This window comes from Rhodamnia argentea, chromosome 2, assembly GCF_020921035.1.
Source record: "Rhodamnia argentea isolate NSW1041297 chromosome 2, ASM2092103v1, whole genome shotgun sequence".
In the NCBI taxonomy this organism is placed as follows: Eukaryota; Viridiplantae; Streptophyta; class Magnoliopsida; order Myrtales; family Myrtaceae; genus Rhodamnia; species Rhodamnia argentea.
Genome location: NC_063151.1, coordinates 31,188,412 through 31,205,493, shown reverse-complemented (window position 1 = coordinate 31,205,493; position 17,082 = coordinate 31,188,412). Strand labels below are relative to the sequence as shown.

Here is a 17,082-nt window from a genome sequence, read left to right as displayed (position 1 = left end):
TTCCAACAGATTCTCTCGCTAGAATCAAACATACATCGGGTCCAAGAACATTAATCCACATAAAATCGAGAGATCATCTTCATTAGTTTACCGGTTCTATATGCCAGGCTCAAACACGAAAAAAGAAAGGATCACATTGAATGCTACATATTTCGAATTCCTTTTTTGTTGAGAGAGGGAGAGAGAGAGAGTTGCACAGGCAAACATTATCCGACATGAGATTTTGTGATATCAGAAGTATTAAGACTCCTGTTGGAGGTGATTTTTTCCCGGAATTGTCGGTATGTCAACTTGTTTGTAGACTCTATGCTCTCCGTTGCTCGACCTAACATCAGTGATCGGCAATTCGGAGGTCGAAACTTTCTCATCTGGGATCAATGGCGTCGACTCAGCTCGATGGTCTTTGCTCTTACCCCACGCCACGGTGTAAAGACCAAACACGATGAAAATTGCCCCGATGATGCTGGACCAAAGGGAGGGAACACACAATATTAGTCACGGTAACTGCGATTTCCGTTATACACGCCGAAACCCTGATCGGAGAAATTGTAATGAAGGGGTGGGTGTTTTTCGTACCTTCCAAGGTGAATCTTCTCAGCTAACACAATGGCGCCGAGAGCGGCGGTGATGATCATGCAAAGCGGGCTAAAAGACGTGACGAACACTGGCCCTTTCTCCCTGATCACTACTCCTTGCACGTAATATGCTATCCCGGAGCAAACCACCCCCTAGAATATTTTCCAAGAACTCTTAACATTTTAGTGAAGAGTTTTACAAGGTAAGTGACTTTTAGGACAAGCGACGCATCGAGTTCATTTTTACTCACGGTATACACAGCGGCGACCAGCCTAGAGTCCCAGCCGATTTGCCAGACGCTCATGTCGTGCTCCATTACGAGCGTCACCGCTGCGCCTTCCACGGTTCCCATCAAGCATATGAGTGCTGTCAGTGAGAGCTCTGCTGGGTACTTCTTCAACGTAAACGACTGTACCACAAAACATCGCAAGTGACTTAGGAGCCAACTTTTTCTTGGACTTTCTGATATAGCTTAAGCTCGTTTGATCACATTTGGTGTGAAGAGTAAAGTCCAGAATAGCTCCGTTTTGCTTGAAAAACGAATTTGGTACTATGACCTATAAAAATTTGTGAATGTTACCTGCAGTATAAAGAAGCCGGACCAACCGCAGCAGCTGCCTAGGAGCATGAGCGTGCCAGTGACCCAATGTGGGTCAGCCGAACCGTTGGCGGTCCCGCCACCTGCGTGGTGGTGGCTTGTTCCACCCGACCGTACAATGTCGACGATGGGGCCTTTGTACAGCGTCATCACCATTGCTCCGCCAACAGTCACCGCTGTCCCGATCACTTTAGCCAGGCTCTGAATCTTCTTTACGTTTACCCTCTCTAACCTTCAAAAAAAAAAAAAAAAAAGCATCGAACCACACTTCACTTGACCTATTAATCTTATCATTTGCTACGACATGAACAAGTCACGTTGCCCGACAACCGTATTATTCCTCGGAGCCTTCCATAAAGTCCGATCCGGGTGATGCAATGATCCACTAGTTATCAGTATCATAGTAGCTACTAGTTATCGGCGGAACATGTGCTGAAATAATCCACCCGACAGAAAAAGCGATGGACATATACTATTCTTGGTTTTATTATGATATGTATCGATACCTACGATCTCTGTCGGACCCACCGCGAGTCGGTCCAGTTTTTTTCATTTTTCCTCAGCAGCGTTTTTGCATAGCTGAGAATGTCGATAATACCTGAAGACGAGTGCCATGATGAACGTGATGGCCGGGAGGACATTAACGGTTGCTGAAGCAAAAGTTGCCGACGTCGACTTCATCCCCACGTAATATAAGTTCTGATCCAACACCGGCCTAGGAAACGAAAAAGAGGAAGCATCAGATCCCCCGAAAAGCTCGCTGTGTTTCTCCCTCAAGAACCGAAAGAAAGCCGAACGTGGTTTCTGTTGTTATGAACTAACATGATGATGATAAATGCGGATTAACGAAGTTAAATGCCATCTATCAATGTTGGAACGCATGAACTTCAATCTCATGTCATGTTACTCAACACTGCGATGTGTTTCTGTCCATCTGGTGTTGTGTGATACTTCAAAAACACAGCTTTTTATTTTCTTGCTTTCGTTTAAGGTTATGGGTGATGGGGGGTGGGGAAAGGGAAGAGCGTTACTCAAGGAAACCAAGCGCCATTATCCTCAGGAAGATTGGGAGGGTGAGCTTTGGCCTTATTTTCCTGCCACCAAAGAGCAGAGCACACAAACAGAAGTCAAGTACAAGCGAGTCTGACATGTTTGAGCAAGTACAGATCTCAGAGATTGAGAGAAAGAGAGAGAGAGAGGAACCTTTCGAGGACAAAGGCGAAAGGCGCGATGACGAGGGTAGCGACGACGTGGCGGTACACGGCCAAGACGTAGTGGTTCATGCCGTGGTTGAGAGAGACGAGGGTGATTATGTACATCCCGGCGTAGCCGAATTGCAACGACACCATTGCCAAGTATGGCTTCACCCTCTTCAACCCTGACCAAAATGCCCCAATCTCTCCCATCTCTCTGAACTACTTCCTCCGTGTAGGTATGTAATATAGTTTATGCTTTAATTGGAAGCACGGGCCTTCTTATAGACAAGTAAGAGAGAGAGAGAGAGAGAGTGGAGAGTCCTTTTCTCACCCACACATTGTCCATGCATGTCCAAGAGACCACTCCCTCTCACTCCTCCTTTTTTTTTTTTTTTTTTGGGATAGGTATTAGCCAAAAAAACAACTTTCGCGTAACAAACATAATCAATAACATTTTAGAAAACATTTTAAACGTTGTCAATGTCATATAAGTTGGGTTAGACGAAACTTTTAAAGTTCGATTCATCAGATTTCCTAAATCAAAAGCAAACAACAATATTTGATTCTTTCACGAAACATCCATGCATGTCGAATCGCACTTACTCTCCCTAATCTCTCTCTTCCCCCGCCCCCTCTCTCTCTCTCGGGTTGGAGATTCCATTGCCCATGAGCTTGAAACGCGCATTTCCCAAGCACATAGAATCTCTTTCCCCTTTGGCCATAGAATCAAAAAGACACGAAAAAGGAGTGGGATTCGTGTAGGTCTCTTAACAGGTATGATGTAAGCTAAATGCCTCCATATCAATCCTATTCATCTCCTGTAAACCAAAGGGATTTGTGGGGGAGATTGACCCACTAATGGCAGCAAAGCTTGGTGCTTTCACATGATGCAAGCAAATTCGAGGGTCATGTTGTGTTTGGATAAGAACAGTAGACACCATTTTCTAAGTACTATTGGATGGTGAATGAATATAATATGGTATTTGATTTGGGGGGATTAGCTTACTGGATTTTTTACGAAAAATTTCGACCTTAATCGAGTGAGAAAAGACGATCACTTTAGTACCATCTTCCGATGCCACAGAAACATGCCGCATGTGGAAAACATGAGGCATAAGAGTTTATGTGAGCGAATTTACGTGGTATGCTTACTCATGCTCCATTTCATCAGGAGATGCAACCAGCCTTATTAGTTAAAGATTAACATACATACATGTGTGTGTATTGTCGACTGCTTGCTTTGTAATTGACTCGAGTTAAAGACTCATACTTCAAGGAAAAATAAAATAAAATAAAATTACACGTTCTTGATGAAATTCACTAATAATGCGTCTGTTTGGTGAATTAAAAACTATGAACATCACCCACAAATAAACCTAGCTTAATAAAAATGTAGCTAATATCTCATGATACTCGCCAATCAGAAGAGTAATTTAAGAAAAGGGTAAGGGAAAACGTGGCCCATGTTGGCCTATAATATAGATTTATAGGCAACATTAGCCATTTGCCACGCACAAACAACACAACGCAAAACACGTAATAGAATAATGTTGCAACCGCAATATATGTACGGTTGTTTTTCCTCTTCCATCGATAATATCAATATTGATAATTCGAGATCATGGCGGGATTTTCGTGTCTACCAGTAAGCAATACATCACGAGTGAATTAAGCGAGTTAGTTTTTTGGCTAGAACGAGGATGATCAAATTAATCCATTTTGGGTAGTAACAACCTCCTAGTCATTCACATAATAAGACCACGAAAGCCCATTTTAAGAAAAAGCTTACTTGATCTTCTCAATCCGTTTCAAAGAAGTCTTGTTCTTTCCAAACACTACTAAAAATCTATTGGAAAAGCAAGATAACAAAGTATAAAGAAGGAAGACAACAAGCGAAGTCTGGCGGCTATCTCATCAGAAGTGAATAATTCCTTGTCACTCTCTTTTTTCCAAAGCTAAAGCTGGCTTTGCACTCTCCTCTTGAGTTACGCTACCGAGACATCGCCGTGGCCCATCTCAAAGCGTATCCCCTCTGTCTCTCTCTTAGGCCATGTCAATTTCAAGCATTTCGATCGGACCCGAGATGGAATAAACATCAAATCGGATTTGGCAGCTCCCCAAACAAAGAATATCTAATGCTTGCCCTCCATTCACAACGTCGTCGTAGCCATCTTCGGAACCGTTCGGATATAATCGAGTCGCTGCTCGTTAAGATTAGTATATTTGCTACGTCAATAAATAATGGTTATTCTTAGATCTTCGTCTCTCTTTTCTGTACGAGTTAAAACCACATGGGAGGACAAAGGCCACGAATCCTTGTGGGTGCTTTTCGAATTGGGATCCCAATAAGAGAAATTATAGCTGGGTTGGCTGATTCCCATTTCCTCCTGAGAAAAGTTATGCCATTTTATAAATAAAGCTATGGCTACATGGCAAGTTATGTGGTCGATAAATCAACTACTTCTTGAACAATCAAAAAAAGGATTAGTGGGTAAGACCATTAAGGCATTAATCATCGTGTAAGTTCATTGCTTGTCATCCATGTCACCCATCAACGGAAATCGTGTGCATGAACGCCCGACTAGTCCGACTCGCAGCGATTGGAGAGTTTCGAGAGTCGCGGAGGTGAGCACCTGGAGTGATAATTCGTCACTTGATTTATATCAAACTTTAAATCGCTACATCAACTTCTCGAAACTAGTATAACAATTAGTTACTGCAGGGGGAATTTCTTCTAGCAATTAGGGCGAAATGGTACTCTCAAATCCCAGAACCTAGGGGTTTCCTCTCTTCTTCTTAAGACGCCCCTCTCCTTCTCCATCTCTGTCTCCCTATCTCTCTATCTCCTCATTTTCAAGACTTCTTCGGTGATTTTGCGGCCAACCACGTCGACTTCCTCCGCGGAAGTAGAGAGTTTTGTCCCGTGAGCTTTGAAGTTCGAAGAGCGAGCTCCTCGAAAGAATATGCTCTTCCAGATCTGCTCACTCGCCTCGACTCTGGTGTTTGCTCCATATGGTCGAGCGTTCCACAAGTCTATGAGGCTCCTTTGCTGCTGCCTTCAGCAGTCGTCTTACCTGAAAGTATTTTGTGATCAACCAGTTTCTCTTTGGCGTGTCTTCTCTCCGGATCTTGAGCTAGATCTAGGTTAAGTGCTTTTGTATTCCGATTTAGCAATAGTTCGAGGATTTACAAGGCATTTTTGTACTCTTTGTATTGTTTTTGTCTCGATACGGTGATAGTATTAAGAACGCTAAATCTAGACGCACATTGCCTTTTGAATAACTACTAGATAGGGAAATCTCGGCATGTGGTCATTACTGATGTTGATGTGAGATCCAAATATGTTTTCATGCAATGATAGATCCATCTTTATGGAATGAACAATCTCTATATGTTATACCAAATTTACTAACTTCGAAATTTATTTTTTTTATTAAATTTACATTTTTATTTTGAAGTCATGTACTTCTTTTTTGCATGAAATGATTTTTTCTTTCCGACCACGGGAGGAGGTGGATTGGAATGTCAAATCAAGGTTGACACAAGTCACGTCATACCACAGTATAAACAGGATAACAGAGAAAGGCTGACAAAAGTCGTCAGCGCAAATTGGAGACAGGTTGCACAAAACCCGTAGAACACGTAGAGGCCATCGAGCAAGTTTCAATTGGGGCGTGGTTGGGGAGAGAATTGGAACCCTATTCCTTCAATCCCCACCATGATCGACAATGCTTGCTGAGGAGGATCCATGGGACCGATTTCAATGAGCATTTCTCTTTTTCAACGCGGAAGAACTTTCTATTTTCATCCTTTTATTATTTTTTTTTCTTATTGAAGATTGGGGGAAGTCGTAGAAGCAAGAGGGGTTTGATTGGAGAGATTGAGATAAGTACCAGCGGGAGATGACACCAATGTCGCACCAAGCTGGTGTCCCATCGATACTATATTCTGGGCTCTCGTCACAGCATGAACAAATCAGACAATAGGTGGAACATGTTCCCATCTTCAATTCGCAATCTAATCGGTACATGATGTTGGATGCTTAAAAGTCCACCAGATTTTGCCTACTAAAATTGCCTCAAGTGTGCCTCGTATTGTTGTTGGATCCTTAGACAAGTAGAGTTGCGGAGTCGCGCGTATTTAGCGGATGGTTTCTTTTGTGCGAGTTAAAAGTTGGTAATTTCGCACAAGAGTTAGGTTATTTCGACAACAATTTAGAAGTCATTAATAAAATTTGTAATTGGAATAAGGGTTGGTTGGTAAGTTATTTGAAAAGCTGAAATCATAAAATTAGTAAGTAATCTCATCGGCATAACTTGGTAACTCACATAAATTAAGCATGTTAAGTAACTCGAACATTTCTTAAAAAAAGAAAAAGAAAAGAAACTTGAACATGTTAGTAAGCTAGGCCAATAGAAGTGAGTGGGGGTGAGCAGCTTCAAATTGCATATAGGTTTCATTTGGAACCTAAAACTTAACCTTCAGAACAAGTTTATCATTTTTTTAAACTTGAAACCTACCTTGTCATAGTTTCAAGGGTCGGTTTCAAGGGACGGTTTCAAGATCTACCAAGGTTTCACATGTATATTTTTATAGAATGATTGCAGTGAATCATCGCCTTTAATGACCACCACTTTCTCTTACAACCTATTATCCATAACTCATATTTAGACACACGAAAAATATACAACATTAACAAAATAAAAGTCTCAACCATAAATATTGCCGAAAATAGTTGCTCGGACTAGTGATTCCATATTACACATTCATCATTGAACGCCATGGGAAAATTATCAAAAAATCATAAATATATTGTAATTATGTCAATTCAACATTAAACCTTTTGTGTTTATGTCAATTCAGTCCTTTCAACCAATTTTGGCCTAAAATCGCTGACTTGGCGCAGCTAATGCTGACGTGGCACGACCCAGCGTCAACGTGGCCAACTTTAAATATTTCCATTTTTTTTAATTATTGAATTCTTTTTCTTTTTTCTTCTTCTTCTTTCTACTTTGGCTGGCGAAGCTTGCCCCTACCAGCCACCGGCGTGGGTGAGCGTTGCTCGCCCCCGGCGAGGCTCTCCCTCGTGGACTAGAGGAGGAAGAAGAAGAGGAGAATAAATATATATGAAGTATTAAAAAATATTTAAAAACTATTAAAAATTGGCCACTTGGCCAAACTTTGCCAGAATGAATGAATTGACAAAAATGAAAAAAAGGTTTATGACTTTTATGGTAATTTTTCCAATGCCATGGAATACAACGAGATAGCGCGAAAACTTAGATTAAGAAAAACATAAAAACTTGTTTCAAGTTTCAAGTTCCAAATTACATCTACTTGAAAACCGAAACCTTCATGTCGAAACAGGTTTCTCGATTTTTAGAACCCGGAACCTACTTGCATACCCTAAAACTTGAAATTAAACCGGTTCCCATCGATCCTATTATCTGATTTCCGATTTCACTCTAGAACCGTGCTCACTCCTAGGAGTGAGCAAGAGTAATTCCGTTTTCCCCCAAATGGAATGATTGAATTGTCCTTTTTACGCAAAAGGGTATCCTAAGGTAATAATATATGCCCATGAACATCGATAATGGAGTTTTTTTATGCCTTTTGCCAAAACACAGATAATGGAGTTTGGTTTAACGTAATACATGTCCATCGAATAGTGTATTTGTCTTTCGATGTGCACGTGTTCTTTGATGCATGACACATGTGACTCCTTAGGGAGATTTATCTGTCACTCATATTTAATGAACTTCAGAACGAATCAATCTAAAAATAACGACGACTGTAATAAACTAAGCAAATCCTGTCAGCAAAGCCTCGTATATGTGCCGGCACATGCCAACATAACATCATATCAGTGTACTCTATATGGACCGAGCGTCGATGATGGTTGAAAAACAAAGGTGTGGAATCGTATGTCGTGCCTTTTTCCCCATCCTGATAAAAAAAAATTCCATTAAAATACGGCATGAATGATTGAAAAGAAATCAATCCTCACTTCTTATTTTGCATGTGTGCATGCACGGGAGTCCTCTGAGATGTATAGTAATAATCTCGTAGAGATGTCAAATTGCTCATGAATTTTATTCCAAAAGTTCCTATTGACGAAATAAAAATGCATGCTCCACCAAATGTGGGGGAAGGGGACCAGTCTAGTTGCAAAAGTTGATCGATTGCCATGAAAACGAGATCAATCGTGCAAAGATGCAACTAACCTCCTACCCAACTTTTAGAGATGCAATTGCAAAAGCTAGAAAATTAGGAGGACAGATTGGATTTGATTGGTGATTAATTAAGAACTTCTGATTATCTTCTCGAATTAATCCTAGAAAACAATGTAGAGAACGATCCTTTTAAAAGACAAACAATATCATCGGCTGTGTCATCTTATGACAAAGCAGGGAAAGGGGGGTCAAAAGCAGAAAAGGTTTCGGGTCAAAATGATATGTGCATGCCTTTAGGATGATCGAGACTTGCAAGTGAGGTATCATAAAGCAAGTTTGACTTGCGTATATATGCTACATGCATGTGTAACGGGCCGATGTTTTCGCAGCCCGACGAATCAATCATATGGCCGAGAAGATCCTCAAGACTTGCTATGTCTTGGCAATCGAGAGTTTCCTACAGTTCTCTAGGACTCTCCAGAATATTCTCAAGGGCCGGCGATATTGTAATTATCCCTATCTCTAAAAGCTTCCTATTTATTGTCGATGGTTAGGTAGATGGGAGATACGATCTTAGCTATTGGATGAGATAGAGATCAACGGCTGTAATCAGAGGCCATCCACTGTATAAAAGGGAGTCTTCATTCTCATTTGATCATTCACAAATGAAATAATAAAGAAGTTCCTTTTAGGGCCTGCATGGTAACCATTCTCATTCTCCGATTCTCATTCCGATCCGAAAAAACTAATTCCGGTTCAAATGAATTTTTTGATTATGTTCTTGAATGAATTTTAGAAAATCAGAACGTGTTTGATAACCGCACAAAATTTATGTTTCAAAAAAATGATTCTTTCCCTATTTTTTTCATTTAAGTCAAATAACTATGCAGTTAATTTATAAAATTTCATCATAAATTAAAGACTAATTTTCAATGCACACTCAAATAATTTAAAATACATTATTTTAAAGCATGTCATGAATGAAATACAAATTTTAATACATGATGTTTAAAGTTCTTTAATGTTCCGTTTTCTAAATACATAGAAATATCTTGTAACGCACGGCTACCAGTATGCATGTTGAATGCCCTCATCCTCTGCAATATTCTTTATAGGAGAGTGAAATCTATGAAATTTAGGCCCAACTTTATGAAAATAAGGTCAAACTAGCATAATCTAAGCTTTTTCTATTTTTTTAGGATTTTCTAAAATTTTTGTTATTTTTTAAAAAAATTATTTTTTATTTTTATTTTATTTTATTTTTATTAGGTAGAGGGGAAAAAATGACAAGAAAATTACAAGGAAAAAGTTAGAGATGTGAGACTTGATTCCGTTTGCTATTTTCAAAAGTCATTCTTTTTCCGTAAGCAACTTTTTTTTGCTTCTGGATTTTACTCTAAAACTGATTCCGATTCTCCAAAACCGATTCCGGGAACAGAATCAGAATCAGAATTATTTACGTTACCAAACAGTATTCTCATTTTTTACTGTTCTGGGATAAGAATCAGAGAATGAGAATGGTTACCATGCGGGCTCTTAGAGTCTCTTTATCTAAGAACTCTTCTCTCTCTAAGAGAATCCGGGTGAATCAATGAGAAAAGGCTTGGCTTAGGTGCTCCAACGATACAAAAGAAGCCTAAGTCATCGCGCGAATCAACCCTCAATTGTCGGCCCGTGACACATGCATGAGAAATAGAAATACAAAGACCAACATTAAATACGGGCAGAGATATAAAGTAAGAGCAGGTGCTATAATTAGACTTGTCAAAATGAGTCTTAAACCCATTTCTTAATCTATATTTTATGGGATGAGTTGTTATAAATGTGTTTAAATATAAAATATGTGTTAAGTGGGAATGTGTTTACAACTTACTTATACCCAACTCATACTCCATGACTCTCTCTTCGTTCCCTCTTGTCCTCATTCAACATTGCACTCAATTATTCTTTCTTTCACCTTAGTCTTGAGTATGAATTTTCCTCGATTGGATTAATATGAAAGTTTTTAGGAACATAGATCGGGTCGGGGCAGGGCGGATGTGGGCCAATTAATTCGCATTGCAATAAATGAGTCATTTTTTGTTGGACCATTTATGTCCCAACCCACTTGTTTGACATATCTAGCTACAAGCACAACATTTCAGCATAAAGGAGAAGATGATGACATGAGAGAAGATAAGAATTGAAGAAAGGCCTCACTTTTCACGAAAAATGAGTGTTGTATGCATCATATAGTGTTTCAGACCTACAAGCAAAGCATCTACCTTTCTTTTGCTTTGCTTTGATAATTGATTGAATAGTCTCTAGAAAATATGATCCAAAAAAGTAGGACAGTAACATTTTTTGGCATAGAAGAAGCCGTTAATTTTTCTCGAAGCTATGCCAAAAGTGTCATTGAGGCCAACTCCCTAACACCATATCGAGTTCCGGCTTCAAGATCCAATAAGGGGAGGACAGACAATTTGCACTGTTGACCGGTAAATTTGCAAGTAATTGATTTCTTGTGACTTAGCCCAAAGGAAATTATGTTGTGTTAACACGACCAATGCTTCTTCTTTTAACCAGTCGAATGAGGTGTTCTCCTCGAGTGTAAAGTATGAATGAAGAAAGATAAAAAGGCGGTGAAAAGGACAATGGATTCCACTTTTTGGTCAAAAGGACGATATCGATGTTAGTCAATCATGCTGGACCGCCGCTATCGACGTTGGTAATTGTTGTGATGACTGATGCTGTCTCTCAACCTGTGATGGACACAAGCTTCAGTGTTGGTTTTCGGAGGGACTTTCTGTGTTGGCCTAAAAACTCGAGGAGCTAAAAGCAAGGCGAATTATACACGACAAGAAAAACAAGGCAAAACCCTGCCTAGATCTTTATTTAAATGAACCGGGACAATTATAGCCATTGATCACCATTCACAGTGGAAATCCCACCAAATCCACTGGCTGCGAGTGCGCCAAGTCCACGCGACACTTTTCCCAAAAGAGAAAACCCTAGGCCATCTAAATTGCAATACCCCAACTCAGTGGAGAGTGAGAATTCTCGCACCGTTGGGGCCTTTCGTACGTCGATGACATGAAATTACTTGTGCTGAACTTAAAACTGTGAAAGGAAATGATAGGAGGACGAAAGAAAGCTGGTCATTGTTTCAATGTGCTACTCTTCTTATTTTGGGGGCGATCTAAGACAGGAGTACAGGATGCGGAGACAGAAGCCTTCGCAAAGAATCCTACAGAGTAAAAAGTACAATTCACAGGATAGTCGTCCGCCATTCTATTTGACTTACATGCTGTTTATGCGAGAGGTATGAGTGCCTTCCTGCATTGGCAGGGGGCAACACGCCTAAAAAGTACCAGGATTAAAGTACGGAAACAAAACATCTTCAGACTGAAATTTTGACCCAGCAAGAATATGTTGTGAAATCTAACATAATGGACACTAGGGGAAGGAGTATAAGGATTAAGAACTGAATAACAATTAAGGGAACCAACGTTAAAATTTTTACCACTTTGTCGAGGGGCGAAGGCACAGAAATTAAGCATGATTAAGGATCAGCAAAGGAATAAGACCTGTGAAACAAATTGTGCATTCGATACTCAAGTCTCCATAAATGGAGTATTAGCAAATCTCATTGTTTCAGTGCAGCGGCTATCTTCTTTTGGATGAGCTCCACTCCAAGGCGAGGAGACAATATAGGCAAAATTTCCTAAAGTACAGAATTCAGTTAGATATGTCCAGGAAATGCAATGTAAAAGTTAGAACCCAAGCATAATAAACCAATCAGGTTTGGTTGATTTAGAAGAAAATTTAGAAGGCTTCTTGCATATCAGGCAAATGATAAAGGCACAATCAAAGATTTTGGAGGGAAGCAAGTTCAGGATAATTGCCTCATCATTGTCGATAACTAAGCAGTTTCAAAAAATGAGACCTTTGATGGCCTTCTTTTCAGGAGCTTCAATGTTTCCTTTGGCCTTCTTTTAGTGAGCTTCAATCGGTTCACAACATGTTCGGCAGGGAATAAATTTGCAGTGGTCCAATACCAATTCAATCCAATCTAGGGGGACTGAAATGAGAGATCTAGCCTATGTAGAATTGAAGACATTACACATGCTACTCAGTATGTTCAGCTTCAATCATTCAAAACCAGACAGAAACAAGGAAACTTCAATGGAAGAAATGCAATCTTCTACAGTCAAGAATGGCGGCCCAATGCAGACATAAATTGCCAATTGTAGGTTATCTTTTTCATATAGGTGTAGATTGAAGACTTTTAAAATTTGACCAAGAAAAAGTTCAAGCCAATTTTGACCAATCTGGCACAGGCCAAAGGCTATGCAGTTATACTTGGTCGACAAATCATAGCACAAGGCAGCATAGAACAAGGGAAGAATCGAATTCGGAACTATTTGATGGAAGGCTAAGCAAGCATTCATCGGAGAGTGGATAATGTCTGATATTTTCCTTCTCTATCACAATATAAACACCATCAGAAGAAAAAATTGTGTCACGAAATCCATCCCTAAAGATTGTAGGGGCGCATGACAACATTTCTGGAGTAGAATTTCTGCTCCACAAATGCTTATAGAGCAGAAATCTGTTTGATAATGCAATTTCTGGAGCAGAAATTCGTTTGGTTAGATAACTTCATTTTTCTACTTCTATAGTATTTTTTTGCTCAAAAGTAGTTTTGGAGCTACTTCAAGATCCCTAAAGATTGTAGACGCACATGACAACACTTCTAGAGTAGAGTTTTTACTCTAGAAGCAGAAATGCTTTTGGGACATAAATCCGTTTGGTAACGCAACTTCTGGAATAGGAATCTGTTTGGTTACGCAACTTTATTTTTTTACATCCGGAGTATTTTTATGCTCCAGAATAGTTTTGAAACCACTTGAAGAAGTAAAAAAATTACTTCTCTCTAGAAGTAGAAAAATCAACTTCTGGTCGGAAGTTAATTTCTAAAGCAGAAGTGTTGCCATGCACGCCCAAAAGTTGACTGGCAATTGACAAATGACAACTAATACATAACTAAAAACCCCTGCATTCAAATGGCGTTAAAAACAGTGAGACAAAGTAGTCTACCAAACAGAATGGAAAGATATCCACATATCAAGCCTAAATAGTTCTAAACCCTTAAGCTCCGTAGACACTTTAGAGAGTTTTCCAGCTAGACTAGTACATGCTATCGCCGTTCCCCGAGTCAATTCGTCTCACCTCAGCCTAAACTCTTGTCCTTCCTCCTCACAGGTCTCTTGTGAGTACATGTTACAAAGACACGGAAGAAGCAAGGACTTACTAAGCAGCCAGCTTTGAATAGCACCTTAATGTACCGCATTATTCCCTGTTGCTCCATGAATTGGCATGGATGGCATCTATTCGGTTGCCACGTGTTGTTTAATCCATACCCTATGAACCCGCCATTTCGTATAATCAGGTCTACTCCCACTCATATCTAATCCGATACGTATCTACAGCGCATCAACCATATCCCATTCCTTGAACGAATTGCTTCAACAAGAGAAAAACCTTGACTCTTTTGACAGAAAATGAAGGTTCAAACAGTCGACAATCCCCAAGCCTTACCTCAGAACCATCAGAGAGCACTTTGGCCAGCACGGGTATCTCGTACTGGTAAGCTCTCTCCCACTCCGGGTTGCTCGTTATATCCCTAACCTGCGCAAAGTATCATGAAACAGAAAACTCAATTCGCGGAAAAACTGCACTCAAACATCCACGATTAACACTTTCACATTCCGAATACTAGAAGTAACAACAATCGGAACCAGACCTTGTTCCCGCAGCCACACTAAACATGCGCATTCATACCTGCAAATCGACGTCCCCCAGAGAGTCCGGACCGGAAATCAGGAAGGCTGCTTGGAGCTTCTCTTTGAGGCCATCGCACAAACAGCAACCGGGCTTGGAATAGAAGACGAGCTTCCTCGCCGCAGGCGAAGGAGAAGGAGAAGAAGAATAGGAGGCGGAGATGAAAGAATTGAAAGCGCATTTAGGCAGTTTTCGCGCCAAAGCCACCGTCGACGACGGCCAGGCCACGGCGGCGACCGCTGCGATGGCCATGGCTCTCCGGTGACCGGTAATAGAAAATTTCGGGCTTGGAGATATTATTGTCGGCTTGGCGCTGGTAGCTGCTGTTTTGCTTGTTTTAACTGGTGGAAGAATTTGGGCCGGCCCGTTTCTGCCGGACCCGGCTATTGAAGATGAATTATGGGATCCACAAACAAAGTAGCGTCGGGTTGAATTTTAGACAAGTAATGTACACATTTTTGTTATTAGCCAGTAATTTCATTCCAAAAGCAAATAAATTTTTTGAAAATTTTATAAGATTTTTTTTTCAATCATATAAATTTTTCTAAATTTTTGTCGAATGCCGACTTAATTAAACGAGTATCTTTGTTCTTCCTTTTTTTCGTCGCGAGAATCCACTCTACTAATAGCCGATGATTCTTTTCAAAACTATTTGAATAAACCATTTATCATCTCTCTGAATTATTTGACATAAATCTTTGCAAAATATCACGAATATGCATATTGATCTACAAGGCTAAATTTACAGCATAAATCTTACAGATAATTGTTTGTTGCACATTGGATTCGCAATATGACCGATACATTATGAACTTGACACATAGTATTATATTTGTTTGCTCTTTTTTTTTTTCTATATCCTAGAGATAGGGGCATGGAGATCCGATTACTTGGAGGCCGATGAACACTCAGAGCAACTCCTATAAATTGGTTCGGTCCAAACTTTTAACATGTGTGGGTGGCCATGATCTAGAGCATTTCGCATGCGATCGATGAGATTTAAAGGGGTGGTTCTCCATATCTTGAATTGAAAATCCTTATAGAGGCACGGGCTTGGAGATCCGACTACTTGGAGGCCGATAAACACTCTGCAACTCCTATAAGTCAATCGGTTTTAGATTTTCGACCTGTTCAAATGGCCATAATCCAAAGTAAATTCGGTGCAGTTGGTGAGATTTGAAGGGATGGTTCACCATATCTTGCATTGAAAATCATCCTAGAGACAGGGGCATGGAAACTTGATTAGATAATCATTCTGCAACTCCTATAAATCGGTTAGGTCTAGACTTTTGACATTTGCAGGTGGCCATGATCCAGAGCAAGTCATGTGCGGTCAGTGAAATTCGAAGGGGTAATCCTCCATATCTTGAATTGAAAATCCTCCCAGAGACACGAGTATGGAGACCCGACTACCTAGAGACCAATGATCACTCTACAACTCCTATAAAATCGGTTAGGTCAAGACTTTTGACATGTGCGGGTGGCCATGATCCAAAGCAATCCTCATGCAGACAGTGGACCACCACGGGGTGGTCCTTTATATCTTGAATTAAAAATACTCCCAGAGACACAGGCATGGAGACCCGACTACTTAGAGGCCATTGATCACTCAGTAACTCTGATTAACCGGTTAGATCCACACTTTTGACATTTGAAAGTGGCCATGATTCAAAGCTCACATGCAATTAGTGAGATTCAAAGGGGTGGTCCTCCATATCTTGAATTGAAGATCCTCCTAGAGACACGGGCATGGAGACCTGATTACTTGAAGCCATTGATCACTTTACAACTCTTATAAACCGGTTAGGTCCAGACTTTTAACATGTGCAGGTGGTCACAATCCAGAGCAATTCGCAAGCGATCGATGAGATTCGAAGGGGTGACCCTCCATATCTTAAATTGAAAAACCTCCTAGAGACATGGGCATGGAGACTCGACTGCTTGTAGGTTGATGATCACTCTCTAACTCTTATAAATTGGTTATGTCAAGACTTTTGACATATGTAGGTGGCCATGATCCAGAGTAGTTTGCATGCGATCGATGCGATTTGAAGGGATAGTACTCCATTTCTTGAATTGAAAATCTGCCTAAGAAACATGGGCATGGAGACCTGACTACCTGGAGACCGATGATCATTTTGCAACTCCTATAAATTGGTTTGGTCCAGATTTTTGACATGTGTAGGTGGCCATGATCTAAACCATTTCGTGCGCAGTTGGTGAGGTTCAAGGGGGTTGTCTTCCATATCTTTGAATTGAAAATCCTCCTAGAGATGCGGGCATGGAGAAGACCCAAAGGCCGATGATCATTTTGCAATTCCCATAAACCGGCTAGGTCCAGACTTTTGACCCAAAGCAATTCATGTGTAGTCGGGGAGATTCGAACGGGTGGTTCTCCATATCTTGAATTGAAAATCCTCCTACGCCACAAGCAACTGTGCCAACTTGGTCACATCGCATAGCTATCTTCGTCATTAGCTAGTTTTGCTCCCTTGCCTAAACGGCACACTCGTGAGGTTTCAACCATGTAATTCTGCAAGCTAGTTTCACGAACCAATCTTATACCTCGCTGTTATTCTTAAAAAAAAAAAATACTCTCTTTCTTTCATAAAATCTGCAAATACCTAATTAAGTTAGAAGATGATCATTACCGAGGTGTAGTTGTGACTTGTTTGATGCGTCTTCTGGAGTCAACAGTTTCGGCTGCATTTACATC

At 40.4% G+C, this 17,082-nt stretch overlaps 2 protein-coding genes across 2 annotated transcripts; both read right to left on the bottom strand.

The window, feature by feature from the left end:
• Positions 1-2,626, bottom strand: LOC115734803 (WAT1-related protein At4g08300-like). Its single transcript, XM_030665742.2, has 7 exons — positions 2,378-2,626; positions 2,206-2,268; positions 1,773-1,889; positions 1,157-1,406; positions 827-985; positions 577-728; positions 1-463 (listed from the first exon to the last, which is right to left on the bottom strand). Exons 1-7 carry the CDS (start codon positions 2,578-2,580, stop codon positions 241-243), a joined length of 1,167 nt encoding a protein of 388 aa, XP_030521602.1. The 5' UTR covers positions 2,581-2,626; the 3' UTR covers positions 1-240.
• A 9,057-nt stretch (positions 2,627-11,683) lies between these two features.
• On the bottom strand, positions 11,684-14,725 carry LOC115738508. The gene is made up of 3 exons (XM_030671128.2): positions 14,367-14,725; positions 14,124-14,213; positions 11,684-12,246 (listed from the first exon to the last, which is right to left on the bottom strand). Exons 1-3 carry the CDS (start codon positions 14,616-14,618, stop codon positions 12,169-12,171), a joined length of 420 nt encoding a protein of 139 aa, XP_030526988.1. The 5' UTR covers positions 14,619-14,725; the 3' UTR covers positions 11,684-12,168.
• Positions 14,726-17,082: the final 2,357 nt, after the last annotated feature.